Source organism: Hyla sarda, chromosome 7, assembly GCF_029499605.1.
Source record: "Hyla sarda isolate aHylSar1 chromosome 7, aHylSar1.hap1, whole genome shotgun sequence".
NCBI classification, from domain to species: domain Eukaryota; kingdom Metazoa; phylum Chordata; class Amphibia; order Anura; family Hylidae; genus Hyla; species Hyla sarda.
This window is the reverse complement of record NC_079195.1, coordinates 44,275,300-44,296,347: the sequence shown is the minus strand read 5'-3', so window position 1 is coordinate 44,296,347 and position 21,048 is coordinate 44,275,300. Positions and strand designations below refer to the sequence as shown.

Sequence of the window (21,048 nt, the reverse complement as noted above, 5' to 3'; positions counted from 1 at the left end):
AAGTAGAATTGGTGACGCAAAAAATACGCCATAATACAGATTTTTAGGTGCAAAATTGAAAGAGTTATGATTTTTTAAAGGTAAGGAGGAAAAAACGAAAGTGCAAAAAAAACGAAAAACGCCTGGTCCTTAAGGGGTTAAAGTAGGGTAGCAATAAAAATAATTCTCACCCAAACCAATACTCCTGTCTATCAATTGGTGGAGTGGTGTGGTGAATTTATAGACAGTTTATACAAATAGAGCGGACATTATCAAGTCATATAAGCTTTGGGCTGTACCCTGAGACTCACTTATCAGAATGCTTTTTTCCCCTAGAAACCTGTTGCAAAAAATATCTGAATGGAACTGAATTTCAGAATTTCAGATTTATACAACTTATCTGCCACATGTGAATATGACAAGGGGTGGAACTCTCAGAGGTGCACAGGTTTCAGTCTGATAGGTAGTCCTGGTTTCCGGGGCAGCCCAAGGGTACATACAGTCATGGCCATAAATGTTGGCACCCCTGAAATTTTTATAGAAAATGAAGTATTTCTCACAGAAAAGGATTGCAGTAACACATGTTTTGCTATACACATGTTTATTCCCTTTGTGTGTCTTGGAACTAAACCAAAAAGGGAGGAAAAAAAGCAAATTGGACATAATGTCACACCAAACTCCAAAAATGGGCTGGACAAAATTATTGGCACCCTTAACTTAATATTTGGTTGCACACCCTTTGGAAAAAGTAACTGAAATCAGTGGCTTCCTATAACCATCAATAAGCTTCTTACACCTCTCAGCCGGAATGTTGGACCACTCTTCCTTTGCAAACTGCTCCAGGTCTCTCTTATTGGAAGGCGCCTTTTCCCAACAGCAATTTTAAGATCTCTCCACAGGTTTTCTCAAGTCCTCAGACGGCTCTTTTCTCCTCTTTCTGTCGTCCATGCTTAGTAAGGCACACACAGACACACAATGTAAAGACTAAGTGAACTTCTCCCCTTTTCTATCTGCTTTCAGGTGTGATTTTTATATTGCCCACCCCTGTTACTTGCCCCAGGAGAGTTTAAAGGGGTACTCCGGCGCTTAGACATCTTATCCCCTATCCAAAGCAGGAGCATCACATACTTGAAACAATCTTATTTTTCCACAATTTTGAAAGGGTGCCAATAATTTTGTCCAGCCCATTTTGGAGTTTGGTGACATTATGTCCAGTTAGCTTTTTTCCTCCCTTTTTGGTTTAGTTCCAATACACACAAAGGGAATAAACATGTGTATAGCAAAACATGTGTTACTGCAATCCTTTTTTTGTGAGAAATACTTCATTTTCTCGAAAAATTTCAGGGGTGCCAACATTTACGGCCATGACTGTAGCTCTGAAGCCTATGAACAGATTTTACATGGGCTCAAGAGCTTTAAAGGAGTAGTTCACTTTAGCAAAATGTATCCCCTACCTTTGGATAGAAATAAGTGTCAGATCGTGGAAATTCCGACCAGTGGGACTCCCCGCTATCTACTGCCTGGCACCCCAGCTCTTCCCTTGCACGGAGTTGTGTCATCCACCACGCGAAGCTGTGCTGACCCTGCTCCGTGCACAAGAAGAGCTGAAGCGCTGTGCAAGAGATTGCAGGGGGGGTCCCAGCGGTCAGACCCCCACCATCTGACACTTATTTCTATCCTTTGGATCATTTCCTAAACTGGATAACCCCTTTAAATTGCATCTCAGTTTAGGATATTTACAAATTTTGTCCTGCTTATATCCAATGAGGATGGTGGACCATACACAAAAACACAATATACAAATACAGCTACAGCATAAGTATAACTATAGAAGAGACAAGTGTTATTAGATGCTTTCGCATGAAATTAAACGCACACATTAAATGTAGGATTAAGTAGGATGGTTGAATACACGGCACGTAACCGAAAACTAGAATGCTAGAGAAAATAACTTAAAAGTCATTTCAGTAACCCCATGCCGAGCAGGTGAGCGCCACACAGAGTTCTGTCTTGGTTGACTTTGAAGCAAATTTCTCATTATGACATATAGAGTATGCAGCGGAAATACATATTTTACTCTCATTTTAGCTGTTCCTCTGTAGCAAAGAGAGCAGTGATAAATAACAAGAGCCTATTGTAATAGGAAGGATAGAAAAGCTAAATAAGATGTTACGTATTGTATTACACTATGAGGAATAAATCTGTAAAGAACAAAAAAAGAAATTAAATATGTCTCTGATCCATCCTCTGAATATATATACAGTGACCCCTCGACCTACGATGGCCCCGACATACGATAATTTCAACTTGTGATGGCCTCTCAGAAGACATCGCATGTTGAAGGCAGCATGATTAAGGACTATATGGTCCAAAACGCGTTGGCATTTCTGCTATGATTTTATTCACCTTTTTTCTGTTCACCTTCAATTTTCAATGGCTTGAATTAAAATTTTGGGATTTTTAACTCGATTTCCCTGGGAGCTGGACCCTGTTCTTTCTCACCATTTCAAGTTTTCACTCCAAGTATGCGGTTGGATGTTGTCCATGCTTCCTATCCTCACTCGAAGTCCTCCTTCTCCCCAGAGTTTATATGGTGGTGAGCTGGTTTTTCTTTTTTATTGACTTTGGTTATTATCAACATACGATGCTTTTGTATGTCGGGGCCATCGCATAAACGGCTATCCGGCAGCGCAGACTGCTTCAGCTGCCACCGGATAGCCTTTTACGGTGCCCCGTGAGCTCCGGTGATGGTCACTCACCTGTCCTTGGGGGTCTGGCACGTCCTCTTCGGGATCCTCTGCATTGTCGCGCTCTCCATCGACGTCATCATGTCGCTGCGCACGCCGTCCCGTCATCCAATAGGAGCGGCGTGCGTAGCGACGTGATGGCGGCGACGGAGAACGCGGATGCCGGGGAAGAAGAGGCCTTGCCGGAGCGTCGGGGAGACTTCAGGGACGCGGTGACAGCGATGGACGGCAACATCCCGGGCAGCGGTGACAAGCGGTGACGGTCCGGAGTGGCGGGGACAGGTGAGTACAACTTTCTCTAACAGTGGTCTACAACCTGCGGACCTCCAGATGTTGCAAAACTACAACACCCAGCATGCCCGGACAGCCAACGGCTGTCCGGGCATGCTGGGTGTTGTAGTTTTGCAACATCTGGAGGTCCGCAGGTTGTAGACCACTGTCCTATACTTTACATTGCACGGATCCCTCAACATACGATGGTTTCAACAAACGATGGTCCGTTTGGAACGGATTACCATCGTATGTTGAGGGACCACTGTATTTCTGTTTACCGAACTGTGTCCGCACTGCACTGAGCCAGAGAACTTTGCATCATTTACTTCAAAGGATGGGACCAAGGCAGATGACTCTTGAGTCTACCCCTTGACCTGGTTAGACTTATATTACTATATGAGATAGATTGTACAGTATCCTGTGGCAAGGCTTCTGTTCATTATAGTTACTGCATCTTTTATTAAGTTCTTTGTTAGGCCATGTTCACACGTTCGGAATCCCTATGCGGAATTCCGCCAGAGATTCCAGAGCAGCAGAGTCCCGTTGATTTCCACAGGATTCTGCTGTGTTGTCCACACATCCGGAATTTCCGAGCCATTCTGGCACAGAATTTCTGTTTTCCGCATCCACCGAAAGAATAAACGTGTTCGTTTTTTCAGCGGACCCTGCACTCTCCGGAATGTCCGCACAGACATTTCGTTGTGTGATCGTGGCCTAAAAGTGTTCTGTGTGCTACAAGAGTTGGTTTCACAGTGATAGTTTTTTTTTAGTTTAAGGGATTATCCAACCAAATACATCTTTGGACGGATGAGAGTTTTTTTTCTTAAAAGGGTTATCCAACCAAAGACAGCCTGTCCCCTATCCAAAGGATAGGTGATGAGATATCTGATCATGTGGGGCTCACTGTCTGGACCCCCCCGCCATGATGTTGGTGCAGCACCCGCATTCTAGAGGAGCTGCGTCTTCAGTCTCAGAAAGCTCTTTGATTCCGGGACTGGAGACGTGATGTAACGCCATGCCTCCTCATGACGTCAGGCCATGCCTCCTCCATTCATGTCTATGGGAGGGGGCATGACGGCCATCACGCCCACTCCCATAGACATGAATTAAGGGGCATGGCGTTATGTCACGTCTCCAGTCCCAGAAGCAAAGAGCTTTCCAAGACTGGAGACGCAGCCCCTCTAGAATGCGGGTGCTGCACGAAGATTGGGGGGGGGGGTCCAAATGTGGAAAGGTTTGGAACTCTCAAATGTGGAAAGGTCTAAGACTCGGCATCAATTCTATGCGGTAGATTACTCTTAAATCCCATAAACAAAGCACGTACAGTACATTCGCAAAAGAGACTAAGCATAATCACTGGTAGACTATGTTTGGTCTTTTAAAGCCAATGGTTGCATCATGGGTGAGGAGCATTTCTTTTAAAGGTATGTCCTGGTAGAGATTGACAATGTAGCCCATAAACGTGATGTAAATGGGGCCTAAACTGGCACAGAGGTTCTCCACACCTTCAATGTATCCAGAAGTTAGTATGGCAGTCCTCCAGACTTGTCCCAGCAGATGGACCAGTCCTTGACTACTTTTGTCACACACACTCAAGTCACAGATGCATACACCAAATATCTCAATGCTTGACGTGTGTCCAAAAATGTGGTGTCCAAATAGGGTTCAGGGCATTGTACAATAGCTGTGAAGTCTAAAACAGCATACAGAAGAATCAGTTTTTATATGCGCCACTAAAAAGCTTCATGTAATGTATATTCATCCTGACTTTTGATTGTATTTTCAAGGTTTGCAACAATAAGAAGAACTGTCACTGTGAAGCTGAATGGGCACCGCCATATTGTGACAAACCAGGCTATGGTGGTAGTGTAGATAGTGGACCCATGCGATTTTCAGGTTAGTGGATTTTGCACTTGTAACAAGAACCCAATCTACTATGTGCCACTCAAATTATTGGGGTAAATGCTACCTCAGCATCCCCTTTAGTAGGGTTCCCCAATCTGTGGCTGTCCATTTGTTGCAAAAGCACAACTCCTATAATGTATTTGACAGCAGACGGCTTGGTTGGTATCATGGGAGTTGTAGTTTTGCGATAGCTGGAGAGCAATAAGTCGGGGGATCACTGATCTACAGCTTTACCCCTGCCTGCACCAAATCATCCATGATGTGGCCTTTTAGTAACTCACGTATAATATGCCTATTGGTAATGATCATATTCTTACCAGTTGATGACTGGATAGATGTCAAGGTTCACTGGATAGCAATGGGGTGAAGCTTCAAGAAGTCACAGGAATACACTTGGCGCTGACCGGGATAGAGGGAACAGGAGTCACAGCTCTTCAAGTTGATAACTTTATTCTGACCAAGATGCAACGCGTTTTGCTGCGCATGCGCAGCGAAACGCGTTGCATCTTGGTTAGAATAAAGTTACCTACTTGAAGTGTTGTGACTCCTGTTCCCTCTATCCCGGTCAGCGCCAGGTGTATTCCTATGACTTCTTGAAGCTTCACCCCATTGCTATCCAGTACATCAGGAAGGCTGCAGATGGGACATCGTGCAATTATACATGCTTTCCATTGTTGTGTATGCAGGTACACAACCTGTAGCGGTAAGCGGCTGCTCACCCCTCCCCGGCTCATCATTGTACTAGTGATACTCCACTATGGAGCGCCTTTGCTTTTCTCTAAAGGTTCACTGGAAGAAAACTTGATACATATCAAGGTCCACGAAAAGCTTGATAAGTCATAATAAGGGTGTCGTCAAAGTCAACCTTTAGGGTGCGTTCACACGGCCGTCTGTCCCCGTTTTTTTATCCCCGTTTTGGTTCTGTTCTTGCACGCTCTAAACGGATTAAAAATGTTTTTTTTTAAATCCCATTCCTGTCAATGGGATTTTTTTTTAAATCCGTTTACATCCGTTTGTACCCGTCTGCACTCATTTCCGTTTTTTTGACTGCTTTGACTACTTTGACTGAAGTTTTACTTCTGGGCATGCTCAAAACCAGTTTATTAACTGAACAATAACGGATCCAAACATCCATTTGCATCCATTATTGTCCGTTTTTTTTTTAAGTCCGTTTTTTTTTGACGGGAGAAGAATGGGACGTGTATAGATGGCCGTGTGTGCAGCCTTACTGGTGATAGTAAACCATGGTCTTATCATAAGCTCAGAACATCGCAGCATGTAGGGTAGATCCATTTTCATCCTTCATGCAGTAGGATGGAATATACATTCTTAAAAACACACGTGTGTTCATAGTATGTTCCCTGTGCTCCACAGACAACAGAAGTTTAGTGACTGGAGTGCTGGTGACTATCCTCTTTATATCAGCTGCTGCCTTCATCATATACCTCAAAAGAAGGACTTTGTTGAGATGGATTTTTGCAAATAAGAAGACAACCATTGAAAAATTAAGGTTAGTAAGCATAATGGAGGAATTCCTTTCTTGTAGTAGTAATAGTGTACATTTTACGTCATTTTCTTCCTTAGAATCCCTTGCCCCACTTCCCTAGAAGTATGAAAAGTCCCTCACCACCCTGATAACTAGAGCAGCCTCCTTCCTCTTCCCACGCCAGTAGGTAAAACCACCCCTTGCCAACCTAGTAGTGACAGCAACTCCCATGAGTTAACGTATGACCTATTTCCAGGAAGCCATGTCCCAAATACCAAGGTTTTGTCCTGCAATGGTCAATTGATCCATAACACAGGATTCCACTGTCAGGACTCCATATGACAACTTACCAACTTAAAGGGGCACACTGGGGCTCCAGCGTTCTGTACATTTTGTTCAGAGCGCTCGGTGCCGGAGGCCGTGGTTCTGACGTCACGGCCACGCCCCCTCGTGACATCATGCCACGCCTCTCTATTCATGTCTATGGGAGGGGGCGTGTCTTCCAACAACGCCCCCTCCCATAGACATGAATTGAGGGGGCATGGCTTGACGGCAGGAGGGGACGTAGCCGTTACATCATGACCACCCGGCATTTGTTTAGAGATTATTCTGGAGCGCCCCGCCCGCTCAATGCAAGTTTATGGGAGGCTGTCACGCCCCCTCCCATAGACTTGCATTGAGGGGGCGGGATGTGACGTCATAAGGGGGTGGGGCTATGATGTCACAAGCTCCCGGCACGGGCTCCAGCATTTGGAACAGTTTGTTCCAAACACTGAGCAGCGGAGTACCCCTTTAAGCCCGAAGCACGCGCTTTTCTCCAATATAAAAAGCAAAAAGAAAACCTGACAAACCGTGTGGGGTAAATAAATTAGTGACAAAACAAACTGTAAAAAAAAACTTCATATGGCTCCAGAGGCATTTACCGCTATCTGGCTAACCCTTGCTGGAAACTTGAACTGAACTGTAACCTTCACATTTAAGGCCATTATTGGCCAGGCCCTAGATTCATTAGAGCGGTCTCCTGGGTGTTATTTTCACAGATTGCAGAAGCTAATTTACCAGGCTAGTGGCTTCCCAAAAAATCAATATTTATTTTCAGTCCTGCAAGAGTATTTGATCATTTTTACTCCCGTTGTTTGCTATGGTGAATAAAAATGAACAGACCCTTCACTGTGTCATTGCAGAATGAAGCTCTTCTGTGTTGTATTCAATTATTTATATTGCAGGTCAGCGAGTCCATCAAGAGCCGGCCGCGCAAATGAAGCTAATGAAGAATACAGCTCAAAGCTGTGCAAACAACTGCTGAGCAAGTCCTTGCCGGGCCACCGGGTGAGGGTGACCTCCATACTTATTGCTGCTATATGTCATGTAATATGAAGGGCGGTCTATCAAAATCCACTCAATGCTATAAGAATCAGAAATATATGATGGATTTTCTAGTCTGATACCGATTGTGCTACAGAATTTCTGATAATCTGGGATCTCCCAGAGAAACCCCATTATAACAATCCTCTGAAAAAATATAACAGTATAGTCACCTCTTAGGGCCTGTTGGTGTACATTGACATATCATCAAAAAGGTATGCCGATGTGGGCCGCGGAACAGTCCTGTTGGGCCCACTGAGTGTAATGGACCAAACATTTAGTCCATTTCCTGAACATATACTGTTGATAGATCAAGCTTTGGACAACAGAAACAGCATACGTTTGGGAAATAGAACGTAGACACTACTAGACTATATTTATTTCATTAAACTCAAAGGGCCCACCAAGAGTATGCCATGTATGGGGTGCTTGCCAACATACACTCCAAGCGTACACTAAAAACTTCATGTGTACAGGCCCAAAAGTTGATAACATTCACATGTTGCAGTTTTCATTGAAACCACACTATGATCTAACTGTGTAAAGCACAATGCAGATAAATGTGGTTCGGACATTTTACCTACTGCAATGTGACCACAGTTGGCAACAGTTTCAGTGAAAAGCTGCAAAGGGGCCAGGGTCAATTACAGCAGGGTTTAGTTGGGGTAGGGTTTTCTGGGCATTTCAGGGCAATACCAATGTTAACTTGCGCTTGTCTTTACAACTCAAGGGACTTTGGTGCAGGGAACTACAACACTGTCCCATTTAAGTGAACTATGGTATGAGAGTAGTTTGACCACCACTGAGCTGATATTGATGCCCATCATTATCAAAGTCCTGGAAAACCCCATTAGATCTTATTTTGCTCCTGTATAATCATTATGTATCTGGTTACTCAATACACTACTTGGCACTCAATAAATATATCCTCTGCAGGACGGGAAACCCCACAGACCGCACTGTTATCAACCGGTCGTCATTAGTTATCCAGTAGGAATACTTGAATCCCATGAGCACAATGTTCTCCACCAGCCACACCGTCCGCCTCCACCTATCCAAAAGAATGTGCCTGCTCGACCATTTCCAGGAAAACCATCTCTCCAAGGCTTACAGGTATGTACATTCTTCAGTACTAAACTCAGGGATTTTAACACCAGTATTACAACCCATAGACCTGTGCTTCAATGCACATTCCCATCACACCCATTTATAGAACATTGATTATGACAGTGATGTGTGACCAGTTGGAGCCCAGCACCTAGGTCCCCTTCCCTTGGCAGAGCGGTGATCATGAACGCTATACCATATCATGAAGGGAAGCGCTCACGTTCTTGGAATTGGTGGAGTCTCAATATCTATGATAGGAATGCACATGCAAAAAGGACCTGATAGCTCTCTTGAAATATCAATTCTGGAGTATCTTTCCTAGAAATGTAGGACTAAAAGTGACAAGTGGACATTACCATTCCTCATGTCAATAGGCCACGTTACAATCACTATTTTCTGTGTAGGAATATATCTAAGAAAGCCAGGGTAGGGGGCATCTTTAGGACCATATAGAGAGCGGCTACAAAACCTATCTCACTCTGTGAAAAATAAAAATAAAGTTATGGCCCAAACTATGATGGTCCTTTGTTTTTTTTTCTTAAAACAATTCAGGTACAAGTCAAGCTATATATCATTACAAATACAAAACTACCAGTGGATTCTCAAAAGGAAATATAACGGTTCGGACATCAGTAGAGAGAGAAAGCAGAAATACCTATCATTTACTTACATATCAGCAAATCTGAAGTTTTAAGTTAATTCAAACCATACAGATTTCATCCGAACTTATCTTCATTTTGCATTCATAAAAGGGACAAAGAAATCTCTACATTAAAGTATGAAAAAGACTGTTTAATCTCCATTTATCTCCGAGGTCGGCCCTTCAGACTAAAAGAAAGATTATTACTTATGTATGAGGTGTCAACATATTCCCAGCACTGCATAAAAAGACAAGAAACTGATGTCTGATCAGGAGCAGAACCTGCTGAGCGCCCACTTCTCTACTTTCTTACTGAGCAGTTTACTTTATTATAAGAACTTGTAAGGGGGACTGGGCTTCTCTCCAGAAATGACCTAGGACTTAGAAATAGCTTTTATTCTCTTTACAACAGTAGTGCAACAGGCTTTGTAACACACGGGGTGGCATGACACACTTGGTGGTTGGAAAACACGTGGTGACACTGCTGCAGAACAGTATTAATGACACCTACAGTTCTAAGAGGTAGTACGATTGAGGCCGTGAGATGCTGCATCAGGTTGCGCTCAAAGTGACTGCTGATTTGTGCCCGTCCTATAGTACAGCTATGGGTGTCTAGAACGTTGCTTCCTCATAAAGCCTGTCCCAACTATGCTTTTCATGTGGGGTTGCAGCAGACCCTTTGTAGGGGATAATGTGTACCCAACCCATAGGACCGCCCCTTTAAAGTGAGTTCTGCTCACATATTCTAAGTAGAATGTGGAAATGTAAAAGCAAGTTCCTCTGAATAAAGGCGCTGGTCCCCCAAGTATTGTAAGGTTTATTTGCAACGTGTTTCAATCCCGAACTGGGATCTTCATCAGGCATTGATGCCTGATGAAGATCCCAGTTCGGGATTGAAACACGTTGCAAATAAACCTTATTATAATACTTGGGGGACCAGCGCTTTTATTCAGAGGAACTTGCTTTTACATTTCCACATTCTGTTTTCACCGGATAGACTGGCGTCACTCCGGGAAGTTCCTCGTGGCAGCAGTCCGGCTACCTTTCTCTCCACACGCCAATGTAGGTGTTGTGCCCTAAGCGCAACACCTAAGGGTAGGACCCCTCTATGTTTCTGCTCTAGTCCACCTCCAAACGGTCCTCACTAGGGGTGCACCCCTTGTTGCTTTTTTTCCTTTTCCATAAACACATACTCGAAGTAGGCTCTTCTGATACCCCATGCGGTTACACTACAGAACCCACACCCTGTCTAAAAAAACATTGCCCTAAATAGCCCTTTCTTTTTCCCCTCCCACCAGTGTTGTGGTACAACACTCAATGCCAGCTTTACCTGGGAATCATTGATGCTGGCACCTCCTTCTGTAAGCTAGACTAGAAAGAAAAACCTTTCCGGCACCTAGGTAACTAGGAACAAACCCGTCACAGTACTTTATAAAGTCCTGTGCCACCTGTAGTTAACTGGTAGCGGTGGTGCTCAGTCCGAGACAGAAGAAACATGTGGCAAACAAAGAAGACTAAGGAGATGGCACTCACCATCCAGATAGGTGCCATGCATCACCATACCCACCTGTACTTGTGATGCTTTTATCGAATGAATAAAGCACCTATCTGGATGGTTAATGCCGTCTCCTAAATCTTCTTTGTGTGCCACATCCTTCTATAAGCTGGTGCCCACTTTAATTAATTTTACTCTTGTCTCAGACCATGTGATCATTGTATATATCGATATACCAGCAGAACAGTACCAATGTATACTGCCGAACACCTGGTCCTTGCCTTTTCAGTTCAGTAGATAAAACACAGTCTACTAGTAACTACATTTAGTCAATTACAATATAATTTTTCCACTTTTTTATTACAGTAAATGGACCACAGTTTCTTGTGGACTATGTTTGTCCTATTAAAATGAATGCCCCTTAGTACCCTAAATGCTCAGTCAGCCATTGTCTGATACAGGTCACCGCTTTGGCAAGCTTTAGGGGGCATTTCCTATGTGTCAGTACAATGGAATCTCCTCCGTCTGGTCCCCCAATGTCTTTTTCCTGCTTCTGAGATGACTGCTCTATGCAGGACCTTCCGGCGTGCCGTCTTGGTCAGTGATTGGATGAGCCGGTAGGTCCTACATAGAGCACTCATCCCGGAAGCATAAATAAGAAATAAGGCACGGTGACCGGACTTTGGCAATGGGAGCTACAGGGGACCAGTGGGGGAACGGGGCTAGGTAAGAATTTTTTTTCTGACCTCCTCCCCATCCCTGTACCATATTAGTTTTTTTTACATAACTCCTTTAAAATGTATGTGGTGACCCACGGTGATGGCGGGACCATGGGGTGTAGCGGTGTAGGTGGATGGGGCAAGATGGTATTAACCCCAGTGGCAAGGTGTTATTAAACCCCTAATGTTCGTGACGCCAGAGTGGTTTTTGGGTACCGGAACCACCCAAATGGTATCTCCACAACCAGATTATGGTTTAACGGAGGCTTTACTGAGGTCAGATAGGTGTTATTATCTTCACAGCTAGGCCAGAATCCCAGAGAGGTGGCCAGGAACACAGAAGGACCTCGCAGCTTGCTGGGACTTAGGCTTGACTAGACTGTAGATAGTGACAGCAGACATAGACTTGACTTACTGAAATGACTGTAGATTTGAGGCCTTCCAGGTACTGGACACTAGCATTGAGATCTCTGGTGTTTGCTGGTCTCAATAAAGTAATGATAATACAAGAGAGCGAATTGTAATGGCCGCCCCCTTATATAGAGGGGGACTGAGCCAAGGCCCATTGGTCAAACTGCGGGTCATGTGTTAAACTGGTGTCCTCTGGTAACATGTGATAACATAAACATAACATGTGACATCCCACAGGTCCTATAGACATTTACTGGAGTCCTCCAAAGATCCTTTATACTGACTATACATTGACATACTGACTATAATCCTATTACATTAAATAACACTATAATAACAGCAGAGGAGACACTGCAGGAGAGCCCCCAGGTCACCGAGGGACTCCACCTGACAGGGCCTAAGGGTAGTGCAGGACCATGTCCTGTACTGGGACATCACATGTAGAAATGTCTCTGATGAGACCTTCTGTGAAACTTAATATTTTTACTAGGGAAATAAAGTAGTCTTTGTACACACTATGTGCATTTTTTGTGGCCTTTTTGTGTTTATATCCAATTCTTCGTTCTGAACTGGAAAATCCATCTTCAAATGGAATAGCACAGTATCTCCTATGTGTTTAACTGGGCTTTGATGCATGATTTTGGGTTGGTCTCCATAGTGATGCCTCATAGTGTACTGCTTCCTTCCGAATGAGCTGCAGTATGAGACACATGGGGCCTCCTGCATGAAATGACTCAGAGAAAAGTGTTACCGTCATCCAAAACAACAGTCACCGTCCTCATTTATTTATAAGAGAAAGATAAAAAAAATGTAAAATAAATTGTGGTGGTAATAGATAACAAGGCGACAAGCCCAGAGTGATTAGAATGCATTCGTTACTAAAGGTAATACTACTGTTCTTTATATCTTTCTAAAACTGATGGTTTGAACCAATTGCAACATCTAGACAGCAGGTATATATCGATAGAGGACACAAAGGAAACTTAAATACCCATCTACCATGTGAAATTCTAGATGAGGCAGGGGGGGGGGGCAATATGGAGGAGGATCAGTACTACAAACACCAATGGGCGTGCTTTCAATTCTCCTTTAAATATTCAGTGCGAAAATTCGGTATCAATTCCGCTCCAAACTCATTTCGTCAGGAAAATTCAAGTCCCATTGACTTCAATGGGCTTTTAGCGATGGATTCCGCCAGAAGAATGAGCATGTTTAGTTTTCTGGCAGTATACAATTCAACGCCAGGATTTCATCCGTGGAAATTCCTCGGTGTGAACAGAGCTGGAAGGACCATTAAACTTTAATGGAACTTTCATTCAAGGTGGAATGGGAGCTGAATACTGGCGCAGAAGTTCCTCAGTGTGAACATACCCTAATTGGAAATGGTATTTCCGTAAGATTTCGCTTTTACTGCCACCTAACTATTGGTAAAAATCTTTAAGATTTCTAATCCTGGGAGTACAATGAAACACATGTAATATATATATATATATATATATATATATATATATATATATATGTCACGATCACACCCTATCGGTCCAGCCAAGATGCTAGAGAGAGTGTGATGGTGCAAGGGTTAAAGCCGCCAGACCTCTGGGTATCCTCTACTAGTCCCAGCAAGTCACCAAATAAAACCCTTAGATACGTGTTTCCACCAGAGCTGCCTTCAGAAAGGTGAGCTCATATATTTAGAGATCAAAGACCAGAGCTGATTAATTAAACATTTAATCTGATAAAAGGTATCACAGTGCTGACTATATAAAAATACAGAAACAAATGACATACAGGTACAAAAATATATAAAAGAGTTTTGCAGGGCAAGTTCAGAAAACAAAAGATGAAGTTCTTACAGCATGATGATATCGGCCCATGAGAGTGAGTTCCCGCTGTTCTTAGGATGGTCTTGTCAGCTTGTTGCCCAGCTTTTAACAACTGAGTCTAGCATTGTTTTAAATATATATCTGCTTTCTTTGGAGGGAGACTCCATTCCCCCCTCCCCTCTGATCCCCACCAGGGGGTCTTCTCTCTTCCTGGCCCCTTATCTGTTTGATTATAGGATGGGCCCAGAGTGCAGGACTTAAAAAAAGCCTTTGACTTCAAAGGAGATGTAAACACACAGCCAGATCCCCCAATAAAATGCAATAAACAAAAGGAAAAACCGTCCGAATGACCTCTCACCCATGTCCTGGACAATCCATCACACACAGTTATAATTTATAATACACATATAGGATTTTAATAATCAGGCCTTGGGCCTGACAATATATATATATATATATATATATATATATAAATGGCGACACCCTGCCAGTCAGCGAGTAATGGCTTGTCCCTTGGATGGGCCATCATTCAAAAATTCCCCGAGAAACCCTTTTTAAATATCCCTGACTTTTGCAGCAGGGTGCGGATTATAAAATATCCTCCGTGCGTTTAAACCCAAGTTTAAAGACAATGGCCCTTATTTACTAAGAGTGTTGTGTAGGTTTCTTTTTGGGTTTTAATTCCCTACAATTTATTTTCCACGGTATTTACTAAGGTTTCCCTACATTTTGCACATTTCCCTACACTTTGCTTTCTTTACACCTGCTCTGACCTGTCTGGTTTGCCTCAGCTCAAATCCACCACATTTTATGTGGAAACCTTAGTAAATATGTTGGTTTATTGTGAAAATGTAGGGAACACGCCCCTTTTCACATCGGCCACTCCCTTTTTTGGGTTTTCTTAGCAAAATGGAGAGTTCGCAGACAGAATTTCTGGCGCAATGCGACAGAATCTGGTGCAAAAATAGTAAATGAGGGACAATCTTTTGAATTTCTCTGGCAGCGTCTTCTCGTTTTGCCCTTATTCGTTCCAATTGGTTTGGTTACGGTAATTGTTACGTTGTTTCTGTATCTTGTAGTTGCTGCTGTTTTTCCTAGTTTAAGTTTGAATTTGCGCCTTAGTTAAGTACTGCTTAGCCGTGGTTTTTGTCTCCGGATCCTAGCGTCCTCCTTTGGGGGATATTTTCCGGGACAGTGAGGGTCGGGGATGGATCTAGCGTAGTGTTTCCAACCAGCGTGCCTCCAGCTGTTGCAAAACTACAACTCCCAGCATGCCCGGACAGCCAACGGCTGTCCGGGCATGCTGGGAATTGTAGTTTTGCAACAGCTAGAGGCACGCTGGTTAGGAAACACTAGTCTAGGTGTTTGGAAAACCCAGTTTTGTACTTTTTTATCTCTTCATCATCCTGACTGGCATCTTCATCATACATTTGTGCCATCATCCGTCCCCATCATCCTTTGGCTTCTGTTTCCTAGCAACCCCAGGAGCGTGTCCAAGGCAAGATAAAGCACAACGGCATGGGAATACAGCATATTACGTATTTGTTGCATAGATTTCCTTTACGTTTTCCTTTAAAGCAGCACCAGTGGTTCCTCGTAAAGGCCGGTAACACAACAGTATAATTAAGAATAGACATTGCATTCACATTTGCATTCCTAATGAATGAGACATCACATAAGGTATGTGTACAGTAATGGTGTATCATTCACCATCAAAGCTTTGCTCCCGGTAGTGCTCAGTAGGAGTCCATTTGCTGCTAAGTACCCGCCATCAGAACACCTCTCCCCAGGCAGCGTACGGCTCGGATGCCAAGTGGCGCGGTTCCCATCGTTGGGAGACGTTTTTTTTTTTTTTTTTTTTGACGAACAGACTTTGACGTTTTATTTTCTCCCTTGTCATGTTTAGAGACTTCTCAAGTATGTAATCCATCCTTTTTATGTATCTAATATTCTGTCTCCAAACAATTACAGATAAGCAGGATCTGTTTGTACAGTCTTATCATGCAGGAAGCCGGTGATTACACTTCTTTATGACAATAGCTCTCGCGGACAGAGCGAATAGGGAGACTTTACTGGGAAAAGGAGGGAACAAAAAAAAATGGAAATATGAGCTCAGAGACAGTGGAATCCTTCATTTCAATTACCGATTTTCTAAAAAAAAAATACATCTGTACAGATACCCCTACAAATCTGAGGGGGACTGCATTTTAAATGGCCTTTATAGGCTATGTTCACACACTGTAAAATTGGATGTTTTTTTCAGCCGTAAATATCCCGACCTCATATCCCATTCTCATGTCCCAACCTCATATTCCAATTTTATATCCCCACCTTATATCCTGACCTCTTATCCCCACCTCATATCTGTCCTCATATTCCAATCTCATATCCCGTCCTCATATCATAAGATACCTAATATCTTGTCCTCATATCCCCACCTCATTTCCAGTCCTTATATTGCCTCCTCATATATGTCATCCGGTTCTCTGTACCTGCCCGCCAGACATTTGGCAGGCTGTTTAAAAATCCCAGGCAATCTCTGCAGCCCAAGAGTAATGCGATCAGGAGATGTACCAGAAGTTCCAAAAACTTGCATTGGACCTCAGACATAAACCCTAATCCTTGCATTAAGTTGATTTAACTTTATTTTAACTCTATTTCATTTTTATATTTGACATATAAGTAACTTGTACCAAATAACATCAAAATATCTCCAGCCATTTAGAAGTTATGCTGGATTACACATACATACAGACATAAGTTAAGTGATAGATAAATAGATATATATGATATGATATATAAATAGATAGATAGATAGATAGATAGTTAGATATGACATACATATATATAGATAGATAGATATGAGATAGATAGATGTGAGATAAATATGAGATAGATAGATAGATATGAGATAGATAGATATGAGATAGATAGATATGAGATAGATAGATAGATATGAGATAAATATGAGATAGATATGAGATAGATAGATATGAGATAGATAATAGATATGAGATAGATAGATAGATAGATAGATAGATAGATATGAGATAGATAGATATGAGATAGATAGATAGATATTAGATAGATAGATAGATAGATAGATATGAGATAGATAGATAGATAGATAGATAGATATGAGATAGATATGAGATAGATATGAGATAGATAGATATGAGATAGATAATAGATATGAGATAGATAGATAGATAGATATGAGATAGATAGATATGAGATAGATAGATATGAGATAGATAGATAGATATGAGATAGATAGATAGATATGAGATAGATAGATATGAGATAGATAGATATGAGATAGATAGATAGATAGATAGATATGAGATAAATATGAGATAGATATGAGATAGATAATAGATATGAGATAGATAGATAGATATGAGATAGATAGATATGAGATAGATAGATATGAGATAGATAGATAGATAGATAGATATGAGATAGATAGATAGGAGATAGATAGGAGATAGATAGGAGATAGATAGATATGAGATAGATAATAGATATGAGATAGATAGATATGAGATAGATAGATATGAGATAGATAGATATGAGATAGATAGATATTAGATAGATAGATAGATAGATAGATATGAGATAGATCAGTGATGGCGAATCTTTTTGAGCCCGAGTGCCCGAACCGTAATGCACGCCAACTTTTTTCCCCTCAAAGTGCCAGCACAGCAATTAAATCAGAATGCACAGTAGGTTGGCAGTATAGTTCCCCCACATTAGGGTTGGCAGTATAGCTCCCCCCACAAGGTTGGCAGTATACTTCCCCCACAAGTTTGGCAGTATACTTCCCCCCCCCCCCCCCCCCCACAAGGCTGGCAGTATAATCGCCCCTCCCCCCACACACAAGGTTGGCAGTATAATTCCCCCCCCACACACACACACACACACAAGGTTGGCAGTATAACCCCCCCCCCCCCCCCCCGCACACACACACACACACAAGGTTGGCAGTATAATTCCCCCCCCCACACACACACACACAAGGTTGGCAGTATAATTCCCCCCCCCCCCCCCACACACACACACACACAAGGTTGGCAGTATAATTCCCCCCCCCACACACACACACACAAGGTTGGCAGTATAATCCCCCCCCCCCCACACACACACACACGCACACACAAGGTTGGCAGTATAATCCCCCCCCCCCCCCCCACAAGATTGGCAGTATAATCCCCCCCCACACACACACACACACGCACACACAAGGTTGGCAGTATAATTCCCCCCCCCCCCCCACACACACACACACACACACACACAAGGTTGGCAGTATAATTCCCCCCCACAAGGTTGGCAGTATAATTCCCCCCCCCCCCCCACAAGGTTGGCAGTATAATTCCCCCCCCCCCCCCCACAAGGTTGGCAGTATAATTCCCCCCCCACACAAGGTTGGCAATATAATTCCCCCCACAAGGTTGGCAGTATAATTCCCCCCCCCCCCCACAAGGTTGGCAGTATAATTCCCCCCCCCCCCCACAAGGTTGGCAGTATAATTCCCCCCACAAGGTTGGCAGAATAATTCTCCCCACAAGGTCTGCAGTATAATTCCCCCCACAAGGTTGGCAGTAAAGTTCCCCCCACATTAGGCAGGCAGTGTTCCCCCACATTAGGTAGGCAGTGTTCCCCCACATTAGGCAGACAGAGTTCCCCCACATTAGACAGGCAGTGTTCCCCCACATTAGACAGGCCGTGTTCCCCCACATTAGGCAGGCAGAGTTCCCCCACATTAGGCAGGCAGAGTTCCCCCACATTAGGCAGGCAGTGTTCCCCCACATTAGGCAGGCAGTGTTCCCCCACATTAGGCAGACAGAGTTCCCCCACATTAGGCAGGCAGTGTTACCCCACATTAGACAGGCAGTGTTACCCCACATTAGGCAGGCAGTGTTACCCCACATTAGACAGGCAGTGTTACCCCACATTAGACAGGCAGTGTTACCCCACATTAGGCAGACAGAGTTCCCCCACATTAGACAGGCAGTGTTACCCCACATTAGACAGACAGAGTTCCCCCACATTAGACAGGCAGTGTTCCCCCACATTAGGCAGGCAGTGTTCCCCCACATTAGGCAGGCAGTGTTCCCCCACATTAGGCAGGCAGTGTTACCCCACATTAGACAGGCAGTGTTCCCCCACATTAGGCAGACAGAGTTCCCCCACATTAGGCAGGCAGTGTTCCCCCACATTAGGCAGGCAGTGTTCCCCCACATTAGGCAGGCAGTGTTCCCCCACATTAGGCTGGCAGTGTTCCCCCACATTAGGCAGACAGAGTTCCCCCACATTAGGCAGGCAGTGTTCCCCCACATTAGGCAGGCAGTGTTCCCCCACATTAGGCAGGCAGTGTTCCCCCACATTAGGCAGGCAGTGTTCCCCCACATTAGGCAGGCAGTGTTCCCCCACATTAGGCAGGCAGTGTTACCCCACATTAGACAGGCAGTGTTACCCCACATTAGACAGGCAGTGTCCCCCCACATTAGGCAGGCAGTGTTCCCCCCACATTAGGCAGGCAGTGTTACCCCACATTAGACAGGCAGTGTTACTCCACATTAGACAGGCAGTGTTACCCCACATTAGACAGGCAGTGTCCCCCCACAGACATACAGCCTCCAGCCATATACAGTGTATGGCTGGAGGCTGTATATCTGTGTTGGAACACCTAAGATGACGTTCCGCTGGTCACTTACCAGGTGTGCGTCATCCTCGGTCCTCCCTGATGCTCTGCTCTGCTTTACGGGCGCATGCATGGGACGTCAGTGACGTCCCTGCGTGCTCTACCTCCCAGCGGTCCCTGCGTTTCTAAAGCTAGCGCGGGACCGCAGAGAGGTAACCGGGACATCCTTGTGTCCCGAAATGACCTTTCGGGACACAGGGATGTCCGGAATGTGACGGGGGCCTGTGGCCGCGTGCCCACAGAGGGGGCTCGGCGTGCCACCTGTGGCACGCGCGCCATAGGTTCGCCATCACTTAGATAGATAGATATGAGATAGATAGATATGAGACAGATAGATAGATAGATGAGATGTTATTGATATAGCCCCACTGTTTATAGGATATTGTCTCGGTCCTATAAATGTTCGGAGATATAAAGAGAATAGTTTACAGATGTTATATAAGTTCTTAGCTATACTGCGCAGAATCTACACCCTCCTGCTTCCTTTACACTCCCGAAACTTCTTGATGACTTTAATATCCTTGTATTTCACAGAAGGGGGTACATTATATCCCATATAACACGGAGGAAAACATCCTACTTTCTACTCTTATACAACGTCAATTGCCACTTTAATGGGGGAAAATGGTCGCTTTCTATGGCTCAGCAGCATAATTCCCACATCTTTTACATAAATTATAAGCCTGTCCTGACGGCTTTAATGTAGATTGCCCGCAGCAGTATCCGGGGGTCTCGGCGCTGCGGCTTACAGTTGTGGTTTTGGTACCTGTTTTCCTGATTGCTCGCCTGGAGAGCCAAACACGTTAAACAACTGTTCTGAGCCGCTCACGCAAAGCATTAAATGGAAGCGCCACATTACTGCTCGACTCAATGGGCTCGCCGCCTCTAAACACTCCGATCTGAAAATATGAGCGAGAGACTATTTACAATAATACCTTCCTGTACTGTCTTAACTTTGATTGTTCTGCTAATTCAAGCGAGCCTCAGGCTCAGGTGAGAAAGATTTTGTTGCAAAATTCACAGTTAATAGGAAAACTTTTTTGCCCCCCAAAACAGCGCCACATCTGACCCAAGGTTGTGTGTGGTGTTGCAGTTTATAGGGGTACTCCCGGAGTAAAACAATTTCTAATCAACTGGTACCAGAAAGTTAAAGAGATTTTTAAATTATAATATCTACAAACGTAACAGAAAAGGGGAGAGCACTATTGAGAACAATATGTCAGTAGAACGGTCCTCGATGACCTATGTAAGGGTCTCCTGCGGGGGGCACATACAACAGTATAAAGTATCCAAAGTAAATACAAAGAGGAGCAGTAACGTACACTCACCGCAAAGCAGAGACAATCAGATGTGGAGGTCCGGTGACGGGGTGCCGGGTCTCGGCATCGGCG

At 43.9% G+C, this 21,048-nt stretch overlaps 1 protein-coding gene across 9 annotated transcripts in view; it reads left to right on the top strand.

Moving 5' to 3' along the window:
* The window catches only part of ADAM12 (ADAM metallopeptidase domain 12), a 686,181-nt gene that overhangs the window by 649,044 nt on the left and 16,089 nt on the right, over positions 1-21,048 (top strand). For all 9 annotated transcript variants that reach the window (XM_056532977.1, XM_056532982.1, XM_056532978.1 and 6 more), the window contains 4 exons: positions 4,787-4,895; positions 6,279-6,414; positions 7,617-7,719; positions 8,692-8,868. In XM_056532977.1, the coding sequence (XP_056388952.1) occupies positions 4,787-4,895; positions 6,279-6,414; positions 7,617-7,719; positions 8,692-8,868 (525 nt within the window). The remainder of the gene's footprint in view (positions 1-4,786; positions 4,896-6,278; positions 6,415-7,616; positions 7,720-8,691; positions 8,869-21,048) is intronic.